We start from the raw sequence: 25,683 nt of genomic DNA on the forward strand, positions 1-25,683 counted from the left end.
CATTTTTTCTCAATAAGATTGTGTTGGTAATATTAGTGTTAGAGTCAGACAGAGCTTGGTTGCCATCCTAATTCTTTGTGTTCTTGAGTAAGTCACGTGGCTTCTTTGACACAGCAATTTTTTTCAGGGTTTTGTTCAGGAAGAATTGAAACAACATATATTAAGGTCTCATATGTGAAAAAGCTTAATAATATAAGTGAATACCAATATTGATAATCTCAATTAGAGTGGAAAGGTCAGTTCTGAAGGTCAGGTGAATGCAGGCACTAGGGACTTCCATATGAGTGCTCACCTATTTCATTAACAGAAAATGAAGCCCTTTCCACAAGTGACTTTTTTCTGAAATACAATGTTAAACAAGAGTCCCCATTCCCCTGAAGAGTTCCCCATTCAGGCTATCTAAAGTTCAAAGATTGTGAAAGTTAAGGTGACATCCATGTTTGAACTGTTAAGATAAGACCAAACAAGAAGATCTAATCAAAGAAGAGTTTTCAGTGAAAACACTGTCATATGTATGCCCTTGGACATGAAGATGTTAGTTTAGCATATTTCAGTTTGTTTTCTTAGAAGAGACATCCAGAATGTTGGTTACTAGATAAGAAGTTATGAACATTTTTTAGTCCCTCAATACTTACTGATTTATGTTTTATTAAAAAAAAAGATGGGGTTTTATTTTGCATTGTTTTGGGGCAATAAAAAAGATTTGTCTAACTAAGTTAACAATGTAAAGAAGGAATGATATTAATTTGCTTTTGAGGGAAGGTCAACAAATTGTTATAAATATTCATGAAAATTTCATAACCTGTTTTGCATGAGAAGATAAGTGTGTTAATTAAGGCTCATGTTTTCATTTGATGCAGTAAGGGGGAAGTAGCTCCATTTTATTTAAGAAGATATGTCCTGTTATTCCTCGAGTCTTAGAATTATGAGTGGGATTATTGGATGAAATAGCAAACTTGCTGAGGCAAAGTTTGGGTGGGGGAGAGGAAGGCCAACTCTACCTTGGTGAGGATGTGTATGGGGCTATGAATGCTGATTCTGCTTCCTCTTGCCCAGATGTCCTGAGGCATGAAGAGTGTGGTAATGATGGTGGCAGTGGATGCATGTAGAATATGGGGGCGGGGGTGTGAGTCAAGATGGCAGAGAAGTAGCAGGCTGAGACGACATCAGGTAGCAGGGGATCAGCTAGATAGCTTATGTAACCATTGCGAACACCTACAAATCCAATGGGAAATTGAAGAGAAGAAGAGCAACAATTCTAGAAACAGAAAATCGATCCCTTTCTGAAAGGTAGGACCTGCGAAGAAGTGAATCCAAAGTGATAGGAAGATAGACTGCGTGGGGAGGGGCCAGCTCCCGGCAAGCAGCGGAGCATCAGAGCACAAAATCAGGACTTTTTTAAAAGTATGCTCTACAGAGATACATTGCTCCACAGGTTAAACTGGGGGGAAGCCCATGCAGGGGCAGCATAACCCCAAGTCCCACAGGGTCACAGAAGGTCCGAGGGTATCTGAGTGTTGCAGAGCTCACAGGTATTAGAGTGGGGAAGCCGACAAAGCCGAGGAGTGAGCTCTCAAATGAGGCTTACCTTGAACTGGTCGCAGGCTGGGTGAGCTCGGAGTGCAGCCGGAGGCCATGGAGACAGAAGTGACCAGGCACTTTTCTCCAAGTGCAAGCGATTGAGCGCTTTCCCCCAAGCGCAGCCAGAGGCCAGGGAGACGGGATGGTTCAGCGCTTTTCTCTGAGGGCGCACTGAAGAGCGGGACCCCGAGCTCTTGGCTCCTCTGGGCCAGAGACTGGGAGGCTGCCATCTTCATTCCCATCCTCCGGAGCTCTATGGAAAGCGCTCAGTGAAAAGTTCCCGAAAGCAAACCGGAGCGGATTACTTAGTGCAGCCCCTGGTAAGGGCGATGCAATTCTGCCTGGGGCAAAGACACTTGAGAATCATTACAACAGGCCCCTCCCCCAGAAGATCAACAAGAAACCCAGCCAAGACCAACTTCACTCACCAAGGAAACCAGCGGAATTCCAGGAATTCCAGAGGAATGGAAAGCAAACCTTATCTGAACAAAATGACAAGGCAGAAAAACTCACCACAAAAAAAAAAAAAAAAAAAGCAAGAGGCAGTACCGAAGACTGGGGACCTAATCAATACAGACACTGGTAATATGACAGATCTAGAGTTCAGATTGACGGTTTTCAAGTTTCTAGCCGGGCTCGAAAAAGGCATAGAAGATATTAGAGAAAGGCTCTCCGGAGAGCTAAAAGCCCTTTCTGGAGAAATAAAAGAACTAAAATCTAACCAAGTTGAAATAAAAAAAGCTGTTAATGAGGTGCAGTAAAAAATGGAAGCTCTTACTGCAAGGATAAATGAGGCAGAAGAAAGAATTAGTGACATTGAAAACCAAATGACAGAGAATAAAGAAGCTGAGCAAAAGAAAGACAAACAAATACTGGACCACGAGAAGAGAATTTGAGAGATAAGTGACACCATAAGACGACACAACATTAGAATAATTGGGATTCCAGAAGAAGAAGAGAGAGGGGAGCAGAAGGTATATTGGAGAGTATTATTGTAGAGAATTTCCCTAATATGGCAAAGGGAACAAACATCAAAATCCAGGAGATGCTAAGAACGCCCCTCAAAATCAATAAAAATAGGTCCACACCTCATCACCTGATAGTAAAATTTACAAGTCTTAGCGACAAAGAGAAAATCCTGAAAGCAGCCCGGGGAAAAGAAGTCTGTAACATACAAGGGTAAAATCATTAGCATGGCAGCAGACCTATCCACAGAGACCTGGCAGGCCAGAAAGAACTGGCATGATATATTCAGAGCACTAAACGAGAAAAACATGCAGCAAGAATACTATATCCAGCTAAGCTATCATTGAAAATAGAAGGAGAGATAAAAAGCTTCCAGGACAAACAAAAACTGAAAGAATTTGCAAACACCAAACCAGCTCTACAGGAAATATGGAAAGGGGTCCTCTAAGCAAAGAGAGACCCTAAAAGTAGTAGATCAGAAACAAACAGAGATGATATTCAGTAACAGTCACCTTACAAACAATATAATGGCATTGAATTCATATCTCTCAATAGTTACCCTGAATGTTAATGGGCTAAATGCTCCAATCAAAAGACACAGGGTATCAGAATGGATAAAAAAACAAAACCCATCTATATGCTGCCTACAAGAAACTCATTTTAGACCCAAAGACACCTCCAGATTTAAAGTGAGGTTGTGGAAAACAATTTACCATGCTAATGGACATCAAAAGAAAGCTGAGGTGGCAATCCTTATATCAGATCAATTAGATTTTAAGCCAAAGACTATAATAAGAGATGAGGAAGGACACTATATCATACTCAAAGGGTCTGTCCAACAAGAAGACCTAACAATTTTAAATATCTATGCCCCTAACATGGGAGCAGCCGACTATATAAACCAATTAATAACAAAATCAAAGAAATACATCAACAATAATACAATAATAGTAGGGGACTTTAACACGCCCCTCACTGAAATGGACAGATCATCTAAGCAAAAGATCAACAAGGAAATAAAGGCCTTAAATGACACATTGGACCAGATGGACATCACAGATATATTAAGAACATTCCATCCCAAAACAACAGAATATGCATTCTTCTCTAGTGCACATGGAACATTCTCCAGAATAGACCACATCCTGGGTCATAAATCAGGTCTCAACCAGTATCAAAAGATTGGGATCATTCCCTGCATATTTTCAGACCACAATGCTCTGAAGCTAGAACTCAAACACAAGAGGAAATTTGGAAAGAACCCGAATACATGGAGACTAAACAGCATTCTTCTGAAAAATGAATGGGTCAACCAGGAAATTAAAGAAGAATTGAAAAGATTCAGGAAACAAATGATAATGAAAACACAATGGTTCAAAATCTGTGGGAAACAACAAAGGCAGTCCTGAGAGGAAAATATATAGCGGTACAAGCCTTTCTCAAGAAACAAGAAAGGTCTCAAGTATACAACCTAACCCTACACCTAAAGGAGCTGGAGAAAGAACAACAAAGAAAGCCTAAACCCAGCAGGAGAAGAGAAATCATAAAGATCAGAGCAGAAAACAATGAAATAGAATCTAAAAAAACAATAGAACAAATCAATGAAACTAGGAGCTGGTTCTTTGAAAGAATTAATAAGATTGACAAACCCCTGGACAGACTTATCAAAAAGAAAAGAGAAAGGACCCAAATAAACAAAATCATGAATGAAGGGTAGAGATCACATCCAACACCAAAGAAATACAAACAATTATAAGAACATACTATGAGCAACTCTACGCCAACAAATTCAACAATCTGAAAGAAATGGATACATTTCTAGAGACATATAAACTACCACAACTGAAGCAGGAAGAAATAGAAAACCTGAACAGACCCATAACCAGTAAGGAGATTGAAACAGTCATCAAAAATCTCCAAACAGGGGCGCCTGGGTGGCTCAGTGGGTTGAGCCGCTGCCTTCGGCTCAGGTCATGATCTCAGGGTCCTGGGATTGAGTCCCGCATCGGGCTCTCTGCTCAGTGGGGAGCCTGCTTCCTTCTCTCTCTCTCTCTCTGCCTGCCTCTCAGTGTACTTGTCATTTCTCTCTGTCAAATAAATAAATAAAATCTTTTAAAAAAAAAAAAATCTCCAAACAAACAAAAGTCCAGGGCCAGATGGCTTCCAGGAGAATTCTACCAAACATTTAACGAAGAACTAATTCCTATTCTCCTGAAACTGTTCCAAAAAATAGAAATGGAAGGAAACATCCAAACTCATTTTATGAGGCCAGCATCACCTTGATCCCAAAACCAGACAAAGATCCCATCAAAAAAGAGAATTACAGACCAATATCTTTGATGAACACAGATGTGAAAACTCTCACCAAAATACTGGCCAATTGGATCCAACAGTACATTAAAAGGATTATTCACCACGACCAAGTGAAATTTATTCCAGGGCTGCGAGTTTGGTTCAACATCTGCAAATCAATATGATACAATACATTAATAAAAGAAAGAACAAGAACCATATGATACTCCCAATAGGTGCTGAAAAAGCATTTGACAAAGTACAGCATCCCTTCCTGATCAAAACTCTTCAAAGTGTAGGGATAGAGGGCATATACCTCAATATTATCAAAGCCATCTATGAAAAACCCACTGCAAATATCATTCTCAATGGAGAAAAACTGAAATCTTTTCTGCTAAGGTCAGGAACATGGCAAGGATGTTCGTTATGACCACTGCTTTTCAACATAGTACTGAAAGTCCTAGCCTCAGCAATCAGACAACAAAAAGAAATTAGAGGCATCCAAATTGGCAAAGAAGAAGTCAAACTATCACTCTTTGCAGATGATATGATAGTATATGTGGAAAATTCAAAAGGCTCAACTCCAAAACTGCTAGAACTTGTACAGGAATTCAGTAAAGTGTCAGGATATAAAGTCAATGCACAGAAATCAGTTGCATTTCTTTACACTAACAACAAGAAAGAAGAAAGAGAAATTAAGGAGTCAGTCCCATTTACAATTGCACCCAAAACCATAAGATACCTAGGAATAAACCTAACCAAAGAGGCAAAGAATCTATACTCAGAAAACTATAAAGTACTCATGAAAAAAATTGAGGAAGACATGAAGAAATGGAAAAATGTTCCATGCTCCTGGATTGAAAGAACAAATATTGTGAAAATGTCTATTCTACCTAAAGCAATCTACACATTTAATGCAATCCCTATCAAAATCCCATCCATTTTTTTCAAAGAAATAGAACAAACAATCCTAAAATTTATATGGAACCAGAAAAGACCTCGAATAGCCAAAGGAGTATTGAAAAAGAAAGCCAAAGTTGGCAGCATCACAATTCCAGACTTCAAGCTCTATTACAAATCTGTCATCATCAAGACAGTATGGTACTGGCACAAAAACAGGCACATAGATCAATGGAACAGAATAGAGAACCCAGAAATAGACCCTCAACTCTATGGTCAACTAATCTTCAACAAAGCAGGAAGCAATGTCTAGTGGAAAAAAGACAGTCTCCAACAAATGGTGCTGGGAAAATTGGAAAGTCACATGCAGAAAAGTGAAATTGGATTATTTCCTTACACCACACACAAAAATATACTCAAAATGGATGAAGGATCTCAATGTGAGAAAGGAATCCATCAAAATCTTTGAGGAGAACCTAGGCAGCAACCTCTTTGACCTCAACTGCAGCAACTTCTTCCTAGGAACATCGCTAAAGACAACAGAAACAAGGGCAAAAGTGAACTGTTGGGATTTCATAAAGATCAAAAGCTTTTGAACAGCAAAGGAAACAGTGAACAAAACTAAAAGACAACTGACAGAATGGGAGAAGATATTTGCAAATGCCATATCAGATAAAGGGCTAGTATCCAAAATCTATAAAGAGCTTAGCAAACTCAACATCCAAAGAACAAATAATCCCATCAAGATGTGAGCAGAGGACATGAACAGACATTTCTGCAAAGAAGACATCCAGATGGCCAACAGACACATGAAAAAATGCTCCACATTACTCGGCATCAGGGAAATACAAATCAAAACCACAATGAGATACCACCTCACACCAGTCAGAATGGCGAAAATTAACAAGTCAAGAAATGACAGATGCTGGTGAGCATGCGGAGAGAGGAGAACCCTCCTACACTGTTGGTGGGAATGCAAGCTTATGCCACCACTCTGGAAAACAGTGTGGAGGTTCCTCAAGAAACTGAGAATAGAGCTACCCTATGACCCAGCAGTTGTACTACTGGGTATATATCCTAAAGATACAAACGTGGTGTTCCAAAGGGGCACGTGCACCCAAATGTTTATAGCAGCAATGTCCACAATAGCCAAACTATGGAAAGAACCTCGATGTCCATCAACAGATGAATGGATCAAGAAGATGTGGTATATATACACAATGGAATACTAGGCAGCCATCAAAAGAAATGAAATCTTGCCATTTGCAACAATGTGGATGGAACTAGAGCATATCATGCTTAGCGAAATAAGTCAAGCGGAGAAAGACAATTATCATATGATCTCCCTGATATGAGGAAGTGGTGATGCAACATGGGGGCTTAAGTGGGTAGGAGAAGAATAAATGAAACAAGATGGGATTTGGAGGAAGACAAACCATAAGTGACTCTCAATCTCACAAAACAAACTGAGGATTGCTGGGGGGAGGGGGGTTGGGGAAGGGGGTTGGGGTTATGGACATTGGGGAGGGTATGTGCTTTGGTGAGTGCTGTGAAGTGTGTAAACCTGGCGATTCACAGACCTGTACCCCTAGGGATAAAAATATATGTTTATAAAAAATTAAAAAATTAAAAATTAAAAAAAATGAAAATATTTCCAAACTCATTCGAAATGTATATTAAAACTGCTAAGAAATATACTGTTTTTGTCTATTGCATAGGCAGAATTCCAAAAACTTCAACATATTTTCTTGACAAGCCTGTGGAGAAAAGTCAGTCTCATAAATTGCTGGTAGGAGTTTGGGCAGGCACAACTTTTGTAGAGGACAATTGGCCAGCGCCAGTCAAAATTGTAAATGTGAAAATTTTTGACCATTCATTCTTTACCTAAGAATGCATGGGACAGAAAGACTGCACACATCTAAAATGATGGCTACAAATAAGGTATTTCAGCAGTATTAGGTATCAACAATAGATAGAATACCTAAATATGTATCAATAGGAAACTGGCATACATATATATATATATATATATATATATATATATAAAAATTATACATATATATACACACACATATATATCATATATATATGTATGTGTACATACATATACATATGTATCATATGTATGATTCAATAAATACTATGCAGCTTCAAAAAAGACTGAGACAACTTTTATATACTGATGTAAGAAAATTCCTAGGATAGATTAAGTAAAAATGAAAAGGTCCAAAAAAATGTGCAGTGTATTTCACCATTAGGGTAAAAAATTAAATGAGGAGAAATAAAGAATACATGTATTTGCTTATATGTTGTCTTGCATATATTGCTATCTATATGCATATATACAATGCTTATATATTGCATTTATAAATTACATATATAAAGTATATATGAACATATAAAGTATATATATACATATAAAGTATATATATACAAATATACATACACACACGTATATATAAAAGAATACAAGTAGCTAATAGAAACATGAAAAAATGTTCACCATCATTAGCCATCAGGGAGATTCAAATAAAAACCACATTGAGAGGGCGCGTGGGTGGTTCATTGGGATAAAGCCTGTGCCTTCAGCTCAGGTCATTATCCCATGGTCTTGGGATGGAGCCTCACATTGGGCTCTCTGCTCAGCAGGAAACCTTCTTCTTCCTCTCTCTCTGCCTCTCTGCCTACCTGTGATCTCTTTCTGTCAAATAAATAAATAAAATCTTAAAACACACACACACACACACACACACAGTGAGATACCACCTTACACCAGATAGAATGGCCAAAATTAAGAAAACAGCAAACAACAAGTGCTGGAGAGGATGTGGAGAAAGGGGAACCCTCTTACACTATTGGTGGGAATGCAAGTTGGTGCAGCCACTTTGGAAAACAGTGTGGAGATTCCTTAAGAAATTAGAAATAGAGCTTCCCTATCACCCTGCAATTGCACTAGTGGGTATTTACCCCAAAGATACAGATGTTGTGAAAAGAAGGGCCATCTGTACCCCAGTGTTTATAGCAACAATGGCCACAATCACCAAACTGTGGAAAGAGCCAAGAGGCCTTACAGCAGATGAATGGATAAAGAAGATGTGATCCATTCATATGATGGAGGATTATGACTCCATGCCTTTTTTTTTTTCTTCCAGCTTCCACAAAAAGGCTTTCTTTAATCCGATGTTGCTGGAAGCCCAGGAGTGGTTGGGGGGCAGGCACAGAGTAGTCAGAAGTTCAAGGACATCAACAGGATAAAGATTCTTCCCAAAGCTGACACTCCTGCCAGCCAGACCAGAAAGGGGGAAGGAAGGCAAGAAAGAAGGAAACTCCCCCAAAGTCTGCAGCAGACTTTCTCTCCCTTATCATTAACTGGGATTGAGGTCCAGTTGGCCTCAGCTATTGCTCAAAGAATGGGATCCCACATCTGCCTGGTTACTGGAAGCTATGTGGGGCTGCCCGAAATGTGTAGCAAAACGGGGTCACTGGTGGGGAGGGCAGGGGGACGATGTCATGTGCGTAGCCTGCAGGGTCCTGCAAGGGTCACAAAGCTCCATGAGGCAGCCAGAGAAAGCTCACTCGAGGATGGAAGTTCCCTTTTGGTCCCTTCATAGACCAACGAGCCCCCACACTGGTTCTTACTCATTAGAAAAGATGAATACCGAACTTTTGTATCAGCGTGGATGGGACTGGAAGAGATTATGCTGAGTGAAGTCAAGCAGAGAGAGTCAATTATCATATGGTTTCACTTACTTGTGGAGCATAACTAATAACATGGAGGACACTGGGAGAAGGAGAGAAGTGAGAAGGGGAAATCAGAGGGAGAGACAAACCATGAGAGACTGTGGACTCTGAGAAACAAACTGAGGGTTTTGGAGGTTGTGGGGGGAGGTTGAGTGAGTCTGGTGATGGGTATTAAGGAGGGCACATATTGCATAGAGCACTGGGTGTGGTGCATAAACAATGAATATTGGAACATTGAAAAAATAAAATAAAATTTAAAAAAAATAAAAAATAAAGTATATATGACTTGCATAAGCCTTTTTTTTTTTTTAATGGAAGGAGAAACAGGCAATTAATAACCATGATTACCTGTGGTGGTTATATGGAAGATTAGCATATGGAGGCAGGAAGGGACTATATCCAAAAAGTTAAATAAAATAATACAGTCATTTTGACCCATTTATAATTAAATTCATCATTTGAAGCTGGAATAATAGTATAGAAAAAATATTTAGATATGTGGTTTTAATCATTATCATTGGCTCTCTGAAAGTACTCAGTATATCCACTAAAATCCACCAAAAGCAACACATAGAATAAATGAGTAGAGAGAAAGGATGTGATTCCTTTTCCTTTTTTCCTTCATTTTGTGACTTACAGTGGAGTTATATTTTCAAATGTTTAATGTTTCTGACTTATTGTTAAGAAATAATTAAATGTCTTTTTCCCTTTTAAGATGAAAATTGAGGCACACATCAAAGTGAAACCTCTAATATTAATTTCACTTGGCTTATTACCTGAACCGACTGTTTTTTGTTTTTTGTTTTTTTTCTCCATTGCAAAGAATTGTGATTTGATTCTTTCCCCATTGTCTCCTGAGCAACTACTCTGCCAAACTTGGTTCAGTAACATCAAGTACCACTATTATTAAACATATTAACATTATCACGTTTTTGAAGTGCCTCCCCTACCCTGAGTTCTTTATTTTTTTAAATTAACATATAATGTATTATTGGTTCAGGGGTACAGGTCTGTGAATCATTAGTCTTACACAGTTCATAGCACTCCCCATAGCACATACCCTCCCCAATGTCCATCACCCAGCACCCCCTCCCCTCCAGCAACCCTCAGTTTGTTTCCTGAGATTCAGAGTCTCTTATGGTTTGTGTCCTTCTCTGGTTTCTTCTTTCATTTTTCCCTCCCTTCCCCTATGATCCTCTCTCTGTCTTGTTTCTCAAATTCGTCATATAAGGGGGATAATATGATAATTGTCTTTATCTGACTGAGTTATTTGGCTTAGGATAATACCATCTAGTTCCATCCACATAGTTGCAAATAGCAAGATTTCATGTTTTGATGGCTGCATAGTATTCCATTGTGTATGTGTTATCTATATCTATATCTATACCTATATCTATATCTATATATATAACATCTTCTTTATCCATTCATCTGTTGATGGATGGATATCTAAGCTCTTTACATAGTTTGGCTATTGTGGATATTGCTGCTTTAAACATTGAAACCTACTGTTTATAAGGCACACTAAGTTTCCTTCAATAGTTCATTAACCCCTGGACAAATTTTATTTTATAAATAAAGGGTGGTGTGTGTGTGTGTGTGTGTGTGTGTGTGTGTACATTGTGTGAAGAAAAAGAGAGGGTGTTCTTTCTTTCTGTCTTGTACGTGTCTCATGACTGATACCACTTTCCACCCATCTGCTCAAGGGGGTAACAAAACAAAAAACAAAAAAAACTTAGAGGTCACCTTTAGGGGAGTCTCCCTTTATCACCTCCCTTTCAATATCCAAGTGACAATATCCAAAAGAGGCCACCACCTTATTATCCATCCTTCCTGCCCTCTCTTTGGTCTCCCATCTAGATTACTGTCAGTCTTACTTGCCTTCTAATCAAATTCTTGTGCAGTTGCCATAATAATCTTTTTTTATATAAGAGGAAGGAAACAACAGAAAAAATTAAAGACTCTCTCCTCTCTTCCTCAGTCATTTGAGTTAGTGACATCTGATTTACTAATTCATCAGATGTCCTTTCCTTAAAGGTAAATAAAATATGCAGTTACCTCACACACACTAGTGCCCTAGTCCTGGATGATACCAGCCAGGCTGGCACGGTCACAGAACCACTACATGGACTCCCCCAGCATGATTCTTTGCACCTCCGGCACAGGCACAGGCTTCTCCTGGCTGTGTGCTATTGCTCCTTCTTCCTGCCAAATCTCAGACCTGTCACTGCTCTATGGGAGCTTCACAACTCCCTACCCTGCATTTGTTTAGCTCCTAACAGTAAACACTATATGCCACTGCATTAAGACTTTTGGGGTGGGGGGGAGCCTGGGTGGCTCAGTGGGTTAAAGCCTCTGCTTTTGGCTCAGGTCATGATCTCAGGGTCCTGGGATCGAGCCCCGCATCGGGCTCTCTGCTTCACAGGGAGCCTGCTTCCCTTCCTCTCTCTCTGCCTGCCTCTCTGCCTACTTGTGATCTTTGTCTGTCGAATAAAGAAATAAAATCTTTAAAAAAAAAAAGACTTTGGGGGAGGGGAATGTACCTTTGAACTCCTTTATCCCCTTTATCTATCCCAGTACCTTTTTTATGCAAGGAAAGAAGGAAGAAAGAAGGAAGCAGGGAGAGAAAAAAGGAAGGGATGGAGAGAGGGAAGGAGGAAGGAGAAAGAAAAAGAAGAAATAACTTTTAATCATTAGCATAACTTGACTAATTGCAAGAACTTAAAAGTTTTTCAATAAATAATGAAAAAAGTCAGCAATGAATGCACCATCTATCATTTTTCATCTACAATAAGTTTGATGCCCTCCACCACCCCCGTCTGAAGCAACCAAGTGTTGTTCAGTGCAGGAAGCAGTGCCATCGGGCCATAATGGAGGTGGGAGTGAGCAGCCTACAGGGAAAATGGCAGCTCCTGCCTCCTTAATGCCACACTGTTGAGCAGACTGTTGGAGCTGTTCTGGTAAAACGCATCTTAGGAGAGAAGTGGGAGACATTTAGCTTTCAGTTTCTAAGGGGACCAAACAATAAAACATTCACAAACTTGAAAGTTTACACGTAAGTCTTAATTAATTGCATTTAACTTTTCATTTGGCTAAATCTGAGCTATTCTGAAGGGGGAAAAATGCTGTAATCTTTTTGACAAAATGGTACTGGCAGGAACTTCCATAAAATTGGAGGAGGGGCTGAGGGGAGGGAGAACTAGCCTGGCCTGATAGAAAAATGTGCCTCTCCACCTGAATCTCTCACAGCCTAAGTTTAGGGTTAATCTCTCACGCCAAGTTTAGGGCATCTTCAGTCTAGACAGAATCTATGCATATGGCCCATGCCACAGGCAGAGTGACAAGGCTGGTCAGAGGACCTGGATTTGAATGCTTGCTGCACCCCTGGGCCATGGGCGCTTAACCTTACTGATCTGGACGTTCTTTATTCACGAAGTTCAGATAATAATTTTCCCCTGGGGGATTAAAGATGGTGGGTATAAGCTTCTAACTTAAGTGCTGTTCATATAGTAGGCACTTGAAAATTGCAGCTAAAATGATTCTTTCCTCACCTTTGCCTTTGTCTTCAGACTTGCCTAACTCGGTGCCCACTGCCTTCCCTTTACTTACCCAGAATTTACTTTTCCTCCAAAGCATAAGTCAAGATTCATTTTCTCCATTCAAGAACCATTCAAACACCAAGAATATGAATTATTTCTAAGTGTGATATTCCCTGTTTTCAATATTATTGATGGACATTAGGATATGGTGCATTTTATTACTTAACTGTTCATGCTCTGAAAGCATATCCTTTCATATCCAGAAGGGGATGTATATATATCAGCTGACCTAGAATTTGTTTCTTAAATCTGTGGACAGAATATGTTATTCCTTTACAAACCCAATAGGGTTCTGGCTCTGGAGAGAGAGAGAGTCGTTCTCTACCTTTAGGATAAAGAGAGTTGGCGTTGCTTGCGGAATATTCTACCATGCACGTGCCCTTGGGCACGAATGCCACCCACTCTTCCTTTCCCCTTCACAGATGACAGCAAACCTCGGCTCAGCAGCAGCCCACCTTCAGCCACCCTGGGAAGTCTGCTGGATGATCAACACTGGCACTCGGTCCTCATTGAGCGGGTTGGCAAGCAGGTGAACTTCTCTGTGGACAGACACACACAGCACTTCCGCACCAAGGGCGAGGCAGATGCCTTAGACATCGACTATGAGGTGAGTGGACTCTCCCTGCAGGTCCCCAGGCGCCTTACTCAGCATCAGTCAAAAAAAAAAAAAAAAAAAAAATCAGCAAACAAATGATCAATTGAGAGAAGATGGGGGGCCATGGCAAGTCTTACCCTGGGCTCAACTTCTCTGTCTAAGCCCAAACAGCCTTCAGTGGAAGAGTCCAAGAAAGCAATCTGAGCAATGTTTGTGGGGGGGAAGTGCCTTGGCAACAAGGGGACCTCAGCAAATTGTGTGTATTTTAAAATCAGGAAATCTCCTTTTTCACTTAAATTTTTTTTTTCCTGCTTGTAGCCTTCCTGTATCACCTTCCTGTATCACTGCATAATCTTATCATTATATTCAGTTGTTCTTTTTTTTTTTCAAAAATCAATTTCAATTAGCTGGAAAAATACAGCAATTAGACTAATATAATATTATATGTCACATATTCCTGAAGAAAAAGTGGAGATAAATAAAACCCAAAGGAATCTAAAATGCACACTATAGCACTTGTAGTTAACCTTCATTTCTATGCAGACTTTTGATAGCATACATGAAGAGTCATTTCTTTCTTGCTTTCTTGCATGACTGCAAGAAATGCACCGAGACTACAACACAAAGAAGATGACACAAAGTTCGGCAAACTAGCAGACAAAAGTTATCCATCTTTGCAAGTAGTTCTTCAGTTCTACAAACATGCCCCTGCTCTGTATCAGACTTTTTTTTTCTAGGCAATAAATGTACACAGTTGGCTGAGACAGAGTTCCTGTGTTGGAGAATTTATAGGACTTTTTGCAGGATGGTGGCATGGCAATTCTGAATGTCTGTTTTAGGAGTCAGCCCAATTAACATCCCTTGGGGGATTTATAGTCAACCCCCCCCCTCCAGCTGCTGAATGTGAAACTCTGGGAGAAGAGCTCAAAAATTTGTTTTAGAAATCCTCCAGGTGACACCCTACCATTTGAAAAGTATTATTTTAGAACAGTTACTCTGTAGCTTAGACTTGTGGGCAGGTGGAGGGAGGAGATTGCTGGACAGATGGTGGGAAAATCTGTTCGTTGACAATTCCACTCACCAGTGGGGTACATTCTAGAACAGCAGGGGTGGAGATAGATAATTGAAAAATTAGTGTCTGACTTACTTTTTATCAATCACCATCATGAGCTATAAGAAAGATTTCCTCTTTTTTTTTTTAATTTTATTTATTTATTTGACAGAGAGAGATCACAAGCAGGCAGAGAGACAGGCAGAGAGAGAGAAGGAAGTAGGCTCCCCGCTGAGCAGAGAGCCCGAGGCGGGGCTCGATCCCAGGACCCTGAGATCATGACCTGAGCCGAAGGCAGAGGCTTTAACCCACTGAGCCACCCAGGAGCCCCAAGATTTCCTCTTTTGATCCTACCTTTAGCTTAGCATACTATTGATAAATTATGCCATTCATTAGCTTCAAAAAAGAATTTGCCATTCTGACTCAAACACACCAGGTAGATTTTTTTTTTATTTGCTGATAACTGGAAATCTATGAATATCAATCATCTCTCTTTGTCAGGTTTAAGTGATTTAAAGTGGTTGAAAGTGATTGAAAAAGAAAAAACATAAAGAATACACATAATATTTAAAGAGATATCTTTCATGAACTTGAGGACAATAGAAAACAAAATCATCTGTAACTCTACCTGCCTAGGAGATGGTTCTAAAATTCTCCCAGTTGCCTGATTTAACCTTTATTTTTAAGCCTATGTCTACCTATCTCTCCTGTGTAGAGAATGTTTATGGGATCACAGCTGAGTGGCATTAAAATGAATGTCAACATTTGAGGGAAATGAAATCCAGTGATGTCACTCAATTTATGAAACTGGAACAGGTTTCTTCAGGAAATGCCTGGATTTCACTTTGCCTTATAAAAAGTGTCTCCTAGGAAAGAAATGTCTTGGAGAATTCCTTGGAAGTAAACTCTGTTTCAGAGAATTCAGGCCCCTCCAGAGTGCCCAGCCAGCTTGCCCCAGTGACCATATAAGAAGACGGATTGACTCTAAGGTGACATTAGAAATTGACTATACTAGAACATGAGAATTATGTGTTCCAGTTTCTGGAACAACTGGAGTTCTCCAGTCTTTGCAAGTTCACCTTAAAGATTATGTGTAAAGGAAAGAGCAGTAGAATGGGGGTCTTGAGTTCTAATTGCCACTTTACCACTAACTAGTTGTATAAATCCAGGAAATGAAAACTCTTAATTTCAGTTACCCAGAAGCAATAATAGCACCCTATTGGCAGGAATAAAGATAAATAAAATATTTAAATCTAGAGATTATTTTGTAACAATGTTTATTAATAAGAATCTAGGTTATTGATTTGATTTCTGTCATGGGACCGTATGTGCCCATATGCACCCTGGATACCACCAGCTAGGAGGAAAACTAAAATCAGGCCGTTGGGTTCCTATGATCCTTTAGAACATCGCTGTTCTAAAGTTATGCCTTTCAAGTCTTATACCAAGGTTCATTATATTATGAAAATCAAAATTCCTCTTCAAATGTTAACATTATGAGCTAATAATTTCAAGAAAACATGGTAACTTTCATCTCTCCATCTTAGACTATCTATGGATATCAATGAATGACATCATGCCTGTCTGTGAGAAAAAAAGAAAGGAGAAGGCTTTTGTTACATTAAGATATATTAAGTTGCTTGTTTCTCTTCCCACCTAGGGCTGGGAATCTTCTGTCAAAAATCAATCAATCAATCAATCAAAAGAAGCAGAAAGAATGTAGATCCTTTGCTTCTCATTGAAATGTCATCTTAGTTCACATCACTCAGCCTATATGATTTTCTCCAAATGCATGTGAGAAAGACTATAGCAATTTGCTTCACTTCTGGTCTGGAGCAGATGGATTTTAGAAAAGAGATATTTTTAGGATCTTAATAAGGGCCCATTTCTCTGAGATTCATATAATCCATTAATTCTTTTCCTATCAAAAGTGCTCAGTGATCCTGTTTATATAGCCATTTTACAGGCACCAGAACTATTAAAATTTTTTTTAAATACATGATTTTGCATATTACCACATCATATATATTGAAAAGGCATTTTACAAAATAAAATATATATATATATTATAATAATACTTAGTTTAAAAAGCTAGGTTAGATTAAACCCTATAAGCATTTAAAAATGCATATGTATACGTATATCTTCAAATGTAGGTTCTATCAAAATTTTAAGGAAAATATGAGATAGTACTTTTTTAAAAAAGATTTTACTTATTTATTTGACAAACGGAGATCACCAAAAGGCAGAAAGGCAGGGAGAGAGTGAGAGTGGGAAGCAGGGTCCCCGTAGGGCAGAGAGCCTGATGCGGGGCTCAATCCCAGGACCCTGAGATCATAACCTAAGCCGAGGGCAGAGGCTTTAACTCACTGAGCCACCCAGGTACCCTGAGATAGTACTTTTTAATCAAGGATAATGGGAGGTTCTTCTAAGTCTGACATGAATTTCAGAAGCCTGGAAATAAAACATATGAAAAATACCCATATAATTTTTTTTAAAAACTTCCACATAATCCTCCATAAGAATACATATATAGTGATATCACTACTCCAGTAACTTAGAAAATTATTTCAAAATTCAATTAATAAGTAAAAATCTCCTACAAATAATTCTTAATGGATAACTTAAAGGAGAAATAAAGAAAATGGATGTAAGAAATACAAATTGCTCTCAAATATATGAAAAGGTACTCAACTGAACTCATAAAGAAAAATAATGAAAATTCATGCTACAATGATATTATTCACTTAGATTGCAAAAACTAAAAACGTTACAATGTTGGCATGGGTATGGAGAAACCAGAGCTATTTCATCCATTATTAGTGGGATGATAATTAACATTACATTAGCAAAAGAACAATGTCTTCAAAATTGTAAACATGTGGTCTTCAACCCAACTGTTCTGTTTCTAGCAGTTTATCTTATGGTCATAGGAAATATGTGTAATAGGACATATGGTAGGAATAATAAAATAGTGGAAATTCCCCAAAAGTCCTTCACAAGGGGGTTAATTAAGAATTATGCTAGGGGCACCTGGGTGACTCAGTCAGTTAAGCGTCTGCCTTTGGCTCTGGTCATGATCTCAGGGTCCTGGGATTGAGCCCCGCATTAGGCTCTCTGCTCAGCAGGGAGCCTGCTTTCCCCCACCCCTGCCTGCCTCTCTTCCTGCTTGTGATCTCTCTCTCTGTGTTACATAAATAAATAAATATTTTAAAACAAATGAACAAAAAAAATATAATTATGCTAAGCTCTTTAAAGGAACAGCTCTGCCAAGGTGCCCTGATGACCTCGCACTATCTACATGGGCCACACAACCATAGCTTTTCACAGTAGCTGATCTGAGTCTTGACAGCATGCTTTATGATCTTTCTGAAACAACAGAAGTTGGAGGCCTGCAATTAGAAGCTTCAAGGCTGTTTCCCATTCACCGCACCTGTCCCTTGGGAGGATGTCATGACACAGTCTCTTGTTGCCTCCTAGGTTCTGATAAGGCATGAGCACTTTTGCCCTGTCCTTTCAGAATAGAGCTGTGTCATCAAGAATTGCTTAGCTGAAGGACACTTCTCTTAGAACTCATACATGATTAAAGGACAGACATAATACAACTGCTTATTTAGTGACTGAAATAACTAGAGTAGGATCTATAGCAACAAGGAAACCCCCCAGCTTATATTGTGGTCATCCGACCTCTCCTTTTTTTTCTTTTCTTTTTTTTTTTTTTTTAAGCATAATTTTTTTCAGTTCTTGGGACAGGTGGGCAGCAGTATTTAGCTACTATTGCCTTTGTTGACTCTGTAAGTCACAATCTATCTGAATCTAAAAGTGGCTTCTTTACCTTTACAGGTGGGTCGGTCACGTCTTGGCTTTGGGCTCACCTTGTTTGGTGTGTGTGCTTGACAAAGCTATACAGAGGTATTATGCAGCCATTAGAAAGAATGAGGCAGCCCTATATACCCTGATGTGGAACTATTTCTAATATAAATTGCTAAAGGAAAAGAAAAACAATATGCCCTGCATTATAAGAATGTCTGTGTTTAAGATTAGAAAGAAAGCATGGACTTGACAGAAGACAGCATGTAGACAGAAATCTCCGGAAGTGACTAAAAGGACAGATAAGGCAGATCATAAGAGAATGAGTTCAATGAAGAGGGAACCCTTAATTTTCACTAACTACTTTTTAAAATATTTTACTTATTTATTTGACAGAAAGTGACACAGTGAGAGATAACACAAGCAGGGAGAGTGGGAGGGAGGATCAGGCTTCCAGCCATGCAGGGGGCCCGATGAGGGGTTTGATCCCAGGACCCTGGGATCATGACCTGAGCTGAAGGCAGATGCTTAACAACTGAGGCACCCAGGTGCCCCACAGTAACCACTTTTTAAAAACATTTTGAATTTTGTACCACATATAGAAGTATTCTAAGGAGAAACTGAGGCAATAGAAAGAATATGTGACTTTAAAGATATTTCTTATATTTTCTGCTAAAATTACAACCTATGATTTGTGTTTATTCATAGTTCTTTTTTTTCAAAAACACTTATCACTTTAGAATTTTATTTAATTTACTTATTTTTAATTGTCTATCTCTTCATCCCCACGCCAGTCATAACATTCAAGCTCATCATAAGGGTTAACATTTTCTTTTTTATTTTTATTTCACTTTTATTTTTATAGGAATGTGTCTGGTACAAAATGTGGAGTTCATGAATATATGTTAAGTAAATGAAAGAAGTTTCTTTCTGTAATTATAAAACATAACAATTGATGACCAACTTTGGTTTCTATAAGAAGTTCTTTATAGGTCTGCCATGCTTGAAGGCCACTTCTTGCCACCACCCTTACTTGACATGGCCTAAAGGACACTTCTCTTAGAACTCAGACATGATTAAAGGACTGGCCAGACATAATACAACTACTTATTTAGTGATCAAAATAACCACAGATCACTAAGGAAACAGTTTTCCAGATCATGTGGCAGTGTAATTGTTATTGATCCTGTTTCCTTTGGAAACTCAGCTGAAGGCTAAAGTAGGAGGCCTATGTAGAGGAAAATAAATGAAAGAAAATAAAATAAGGAAAAAGAAAATAAGTAGGTGCAAAGTGGAAATAAAGAGGAAGAAACTGGAAGGGAGAAAACATGAAATACTATTTTGTTGATATTTTGTGATTTTGTTTTACCTCTAAAGCTACCTTGTGAGGGAAATCATTGTCTTACATTACAAAAAAAACAAGGCAAGAGAGACTGTTGGTGGCTCCCCATCCCCATACCCCAGTAGCTATTATGGAACAGAAACAAGATTTGAGCTCAGATCTGTGCAGCGGTTCAACTGGAGATCCCTCTGGTGACTAGACTCCTCTGAGAATGAGATACTCTGTCAACATACAAGCACTGTTTCTGGTCCTAATTCTGGCCTCTGCATGTATTCAAGACTTGAAGCCACATTAATCCCTGCCATTCTTCTTTCTGTTTTTAAATTTAAGATTGTTGTGATTTGTGGATTTTTCTGTGTTTCCCCAATTTTATAACGGCAAACTGGAATAAAAACATGATGAAGGGAGTATTTCAGTATTACCATTATATCACAAAGTGAAAAAAAAAATCTTTGTTTTTATTAACATGAACTAAAAGAACAAATGAAAAAACTCCTTATTTTATTTCAGCTGCTATTGGTGGAGTTGGTAGCAGGTTTTAATCATCTAATAAGATATCTTGAGTCTGGCTGAATTTGGGCTGAATTATTATAACATCAATAAAGTATTATAGAATTAGCCAGGCCACAGTTGAATATGTGTAGAGCCTGAGGCAAGAGTAAAAATTGAGGTCCACATACCATAAGTTTAAATATTTAAAGGGTTACAAATAAGCTGACAAACTGTTGAATAAAATATCTTCTATTCTCCTGCTTTGACGAATGTACCTTCCCAGTGACATCCCAGATGGTCAAGCCCTGTCCATGGTGTAAACAGCTGCCACCTGGCCACAGCTCAGACCTGTCATTCTGTGGTCCATCCTGAGGAGGGCAGATGGGGAGAGAGCCATTCAGGACCTCAAAACACTTTCAGAACGGTTTAGGCAAGAATTTCTGGGGCGCTGTGTAGGAAGATCATGGTTTATACGGGTGGTAGCAGGTTATTATAGCTGTTTCTCCTTGACTGCACCATGAGGAAGAATGGAACTGGAAGGTGGTCAAAGGTGGGTGCCTGGGTGCCTGGTGGGTGCCTGGGTGCCTTCCTATACTAAAGTTAGGATTTCCAATGAGCTCCCCATTTGAGTGCTAAAACAGACAAAATTTAACCCATTGTATAAAAACCCAAGGTAAAACTATTGTAAGTTCACTCAGACAGAACAAATTATAAATACATGTTGAACCAACTGGGCTGTGTTAGCTCCTGATGTTTTTGAGTGTGTAAAAAGATACCCATTTATGGGTGCCTGAGTGGCTCAGTTGGTTAAACTTCTAACTCTTGGTTTCTGCTCATGTCATGATCTCAAGGGCATGAAACCAAGCCCCATGCTGGGTTCCATACTCAGTGAGGAGTCTGCTTGAGGTTTTCTTTCTTCCTCTCCCTCTACCTCTCCCCCTGCACTCTCTCTAAAATAATACATAAATAAGCCTTTATAAATGCCATTCAGTGTTCCCTCATTTTCAATGCAGGGCTGTGTCTGGGTCAGATATTGCTCACCTTCTGTCCACTGTAAAAGAGACATAGGACATTTCTTATCCAGAAATAAGGGGATGCTGGGAATTTGTGAAAGAATAGGTTATAGAAGCAATGAAGAAGAGGTAACTTTTGGTTAACATGTAACCAATTACCATCTCTCAATATGTGACCCCAAAATACAGACAAAAAATAAGACATCATATGCACAATATGCTTTTTTAAAGTTAAAGAGATCAAACATTCCAAAGAAGTTTCAAACTGAGTCATTGATCAAGTCAAATAGTAGAGCAGAAGCCATAAAATTGTGACCCTGGAGAAAGTTAGGACTGCTATTATCTCACTTGGCCTATTTCATATTTTTCATTTTTACCTATTTGAATTTGGGCTAATATTTAAAAATCAAGAGATTTCACAGGAAAATTGGGATTTCTGGTTTCATTTGAAATGGCAGAAACTCATTGACCTTTGAGAACATTCCCAAGGTCAGTGATGGGCTCTTCTTCCATAAAGGCCATGGACTCTGTATATGGCTCAACAAACACAAAGCCAGTATAAGTTTTAAAGAACGAAAAAAAAAAAAGACAGCTGTTTGAATCTATTTTCATACATCTTTCATTACAAAGTGGACTATCAAATGTTAAGTGAGACAAATATTCACACATGAGAAACTTCAAAAATATCAGAAATCCAAGTCCGACAGAAAAAGGAATCTTCTAAACAGGAAGACTCCAAAATTTAAACAGGGCCAGAGGGATAGCCAGTAAGGAGGAATGAACTCATTGCCATGGAAGTAACATCAAAGATTTAAAAAGATAGAAGCAAATTCCAGACAAAGAAGAGGAATGAGATCAAAGGAAGAGAGAGTGGCAGATTCTGGGACCTCATACATTTAACATCAAAGCAGGCTTTCTTCTGGGAGTCATCTAGTTGGAGCCCACCTGTGACACCAGAAGACCCATCAGATTACCAGATGGACTCTGTTGCTTAAGACACTGAAACTGTGAGTGAAACTTCACAATCTAACACCTGGTTTTGTTGACTACTAAGATCAATGAAAGATACACTATGCAATTTGCCATAACCAAACAAACAAGAAAAGTAAGCAAAGAAAGCAGCTAAACTGACCAAAACAAAAGGGCAATAAGGCAAAAGCAAATTTAGAAGTAAATTGCTAGTGTTCTTTTTTAAAGCAGTTCAACAAATATTTGTTGGATTTATTATGTTTGAATCATACATCTTGCATTAAATATTAAAAAGTGAATAAGATATTATCTGTGTCCTTGAGAAATATTTTTAGAGAGATATTTAAAAACATTCAACAAATATTTATTCAGAATCTATTATATATCATCATCATTTTAAGCAGTTGGGAAATTCAAATATGTCAAAGAACAAAGATGCCTACCCTCGTGATGCTTACATTTTCGTAGAGGAGACAAACCATAAGCAGTAAACATAACAAGTAAATAAATTACACATGTGACGGAAAGAAGAACAAACATACATCTAGGTTATGGATTGGAAGTTCAAAGATGAAGGGAGGGGCAGCTTGGTGGCTCAGTTGGTTAAGTATCTGACATTCTATTTGGGCTCGGGTCATGATCGTGGGGTTATGAGATTGAGCCCTGCATTGGGCTCCATACTGAGCATGGAGCTTACTTGAGGTTCTATCTCTTCCCTTTCCTCTGTGCCCCAACCCTGGCATGTGCATGTGCTCTCTATAAAAATAAATAAATAAATAAATAAATAAATAAAACAAAATAAAATCATTAAAAAAAAAAGATGAGGGGAAACAGATTGCAATTTTGGATATGTTGATCAGGGTAGACATCATTGAGATGATGTCAACTGAACAACAACAACAAAAAAGTGAGATTGCTAAAGACTACTTGGAAAGAACTGGCATAGGGCATTTGGCTCCCTTACACTATAACAACTGTACAGAGTTATATGAGACCGTGAGCTAACAGAAGTTGGGTTTACAGCTCTGTGATCCACATCCTGAAGGCCCTTGGGCAACATCATGCAGATGATACACCCTGAAATATAATCTCTGTTCAATATCATCAATATCTGTCCCACGGTATAATATGCTGGAGTCTGAATGAATGGGCAGGATCATATCATCAGAATCTTAGACAATAAAATTAGTGAATGAAGAGGTTCATGGCATTCAGCCAGGTTTGTCTTGAAAGCAAAGATTAATTCAACGACACTCATTAAAGTTTGAAGGAAATACATGGGGAATTGTAAACACAATAATGATATGTGAGGCAATAAAAAGTAATTTGTACAAAGACATACAACTGAAGTAACTGAAAAAAATAGGATAGAAATTCAGGAAATAAAGGAAATAAACCAACCAAACCAAACAAAACTAGCACTTTTTAGAATAATGACTGATTAAAAAAAAAAAAAAAAAAAAAAAGGCAGAACATGAACCTGAGATGGTATTCTCCCCTACCTGCTGAACGAGCAATACAGACTTTTACACTCAACTGTAAAATTACTAGTCTTTCTAAATTTGAAAATAAAATTGAATATAGAGAGTAACCATGAAGTTCTAGCATGGCCTCTCTTTCTTTTTCTTTCCATCCAATATATACGGGAAGCTAGAACAAACCAATGGTTTTTTTTTTTTTTTTTTAAAGGCGCACTCAGCATATTAAGTTCTAGCGTTCTGAAAATCTGAAAACCAGATGGAGGCTTCTGTAGAATCTTGGAGGAAGGTTTGTTTATTAATCCAAACAAAGAAAAGGCACTCACTTGAGCTGCCATTGAATAAAATATCAATACGTACTATCACAACCTTCAGACTGAAAAATATTAGAAGATTTACTATCCATATGTTTTTATTCAGAAATTATAAATATAATGCCACAAAATACAATTTTGGAAGAACTTCTGAACTGAGAAGGTGCTACAGTGCAAACAGTCTTATTAACAGCAAACACTGTATGCTAGGATCCATTCTCCATCCTTCAGGTGAGGGAAGGTTTTTAATTCTCACATTACCCAGTCAAGCTCAGTTGTTTATGTGACATAAGTATTATTACTATCCTCATTTTGAATATGAGGATCATGAATCCCATAGAAGTTAGGTATTTTTCCCAGGTCCCCATAGAAAGCAGAAGCAGACCTGGGTTTGAATCCAATAAGAGAAGTTCCTGAAACATCACCTTTAAACACTTAGCCGTGGAAAGGGAGAGGATAAATGCTGACATGATTTACAAATTTATGCAATTTCACAACAAACTGGCACATAATGTAATATCTTAAAAAGGAATGTGAAGTGGAAAAAGTGGGTATACTGATTATTAATAATAATAATAGTTTAAGTAAACAAGATGTAGAACAAGTTGGGGTTGAAAGAAAAAAAAAAACAAAACAGCAATCTGTGCTTCATAGAAAGTAATCCAAAGCCACAGTTTGAGAAGCTAGATAATCTCAGTGACTGTCTTCCAAGTTAACATCAAAACACAGTAAACATTACACAATAAACTTAAGAATTACCTGTTTCCTCAGGTGGTAAATAGTCTCTTTGTTCTAAAAAACAAACAGCAGACACACATGGTTTACAAGAAACATACTTTCGCAGAAATAATCAAAAATTATTTTTTTTATAAAAATAAGGAATTGGGGACAAAGATATACCAACTAAATTTAGAGAAAATGCATAATTGGAAAAAATAATTAGATTGAAAGTAAAAATTAAAATCAGAAGATAAAGGTCACCATAAAATAATAATCGGTGTGATTTTGAATTAAAAACATCCATACTTGGCAGATGTATATGTCAAGTAAAATATCAATCAAATACTTGGGGCACCTGGGTGGCTCAGTGGGTTAAGCCTCTGCCTTCGGCTCAGGTCATGATCTCAAGGTCCTGGGATCGAGCCCTACATCGGGCTCTCTGCTCAGCAGGGAACCTGCTTTCCCCTCTCTCTCTGCCTGCCTCCCTGCCTACTTATGATCTCTGCCTGGCAAATAAATAAATAAAATCTTTTTAAAAAATCAATCAAATACGAAAAATAACTCCAAAATACAAAACAAAACTGTCCATTCTTACTAATTAGATGTTGGTTAACACTACCCTTACATGAGCTGCCTGTGTGGCAATTCCAGGATATGGAGACCCAGGAGCCAAACTCAAGGAAGTGATCACTGGTTTTCCAGTTATGTTGCTAGTTGAATGAACTAATGGACAGCATTAAAGGAGAAAACCTAGTGTTGCAAACTTGGGAGACAGTCAATCAGATGCCAGCTGAACTAAGTGGAATAGCTTGAGAATGAT

General features: G+C 38.4%; 1 protein-coding gene across 2 annotated transcripts in view; it reads left to right on the plus strand.

Annotated features, from left to right (window-relative positions):
• Window positions 1–25,683, plus strand: part of CNTNAP5 (contactin associated protein family member 5) — an 825,683-nt gene that overhangs the window by 373,100 nt on the left and 426,900 nt on the right. For both annotated transcript variants that reach the window (XM_032353926.1, XM_032353927.1), the window contains exon 6: window positions 13,502–13,686. In XM_032353926.1, the coding sequence (XP_032209817.1) occupies window positions 13,502–13,686 (185 nt within the window). The remainder of the gene's footprint in view (window positions 1–13,501; window positions 13,687–25,683) is intronic.

The sequence above is a fragment of the Mustela erminea genome, chromosome 8 (assembly GCF_009829155.1).
Source record: "Mustela erminea isolate mMusErm1 chromosome 8, mMusErm1.Pri, whole genome shotgun sequence".
NCBI lineage: Eukaryota > Metazoa > Chordata > Mammalia > Carnivora > Mustelidae > Mustela > Mustela erminea.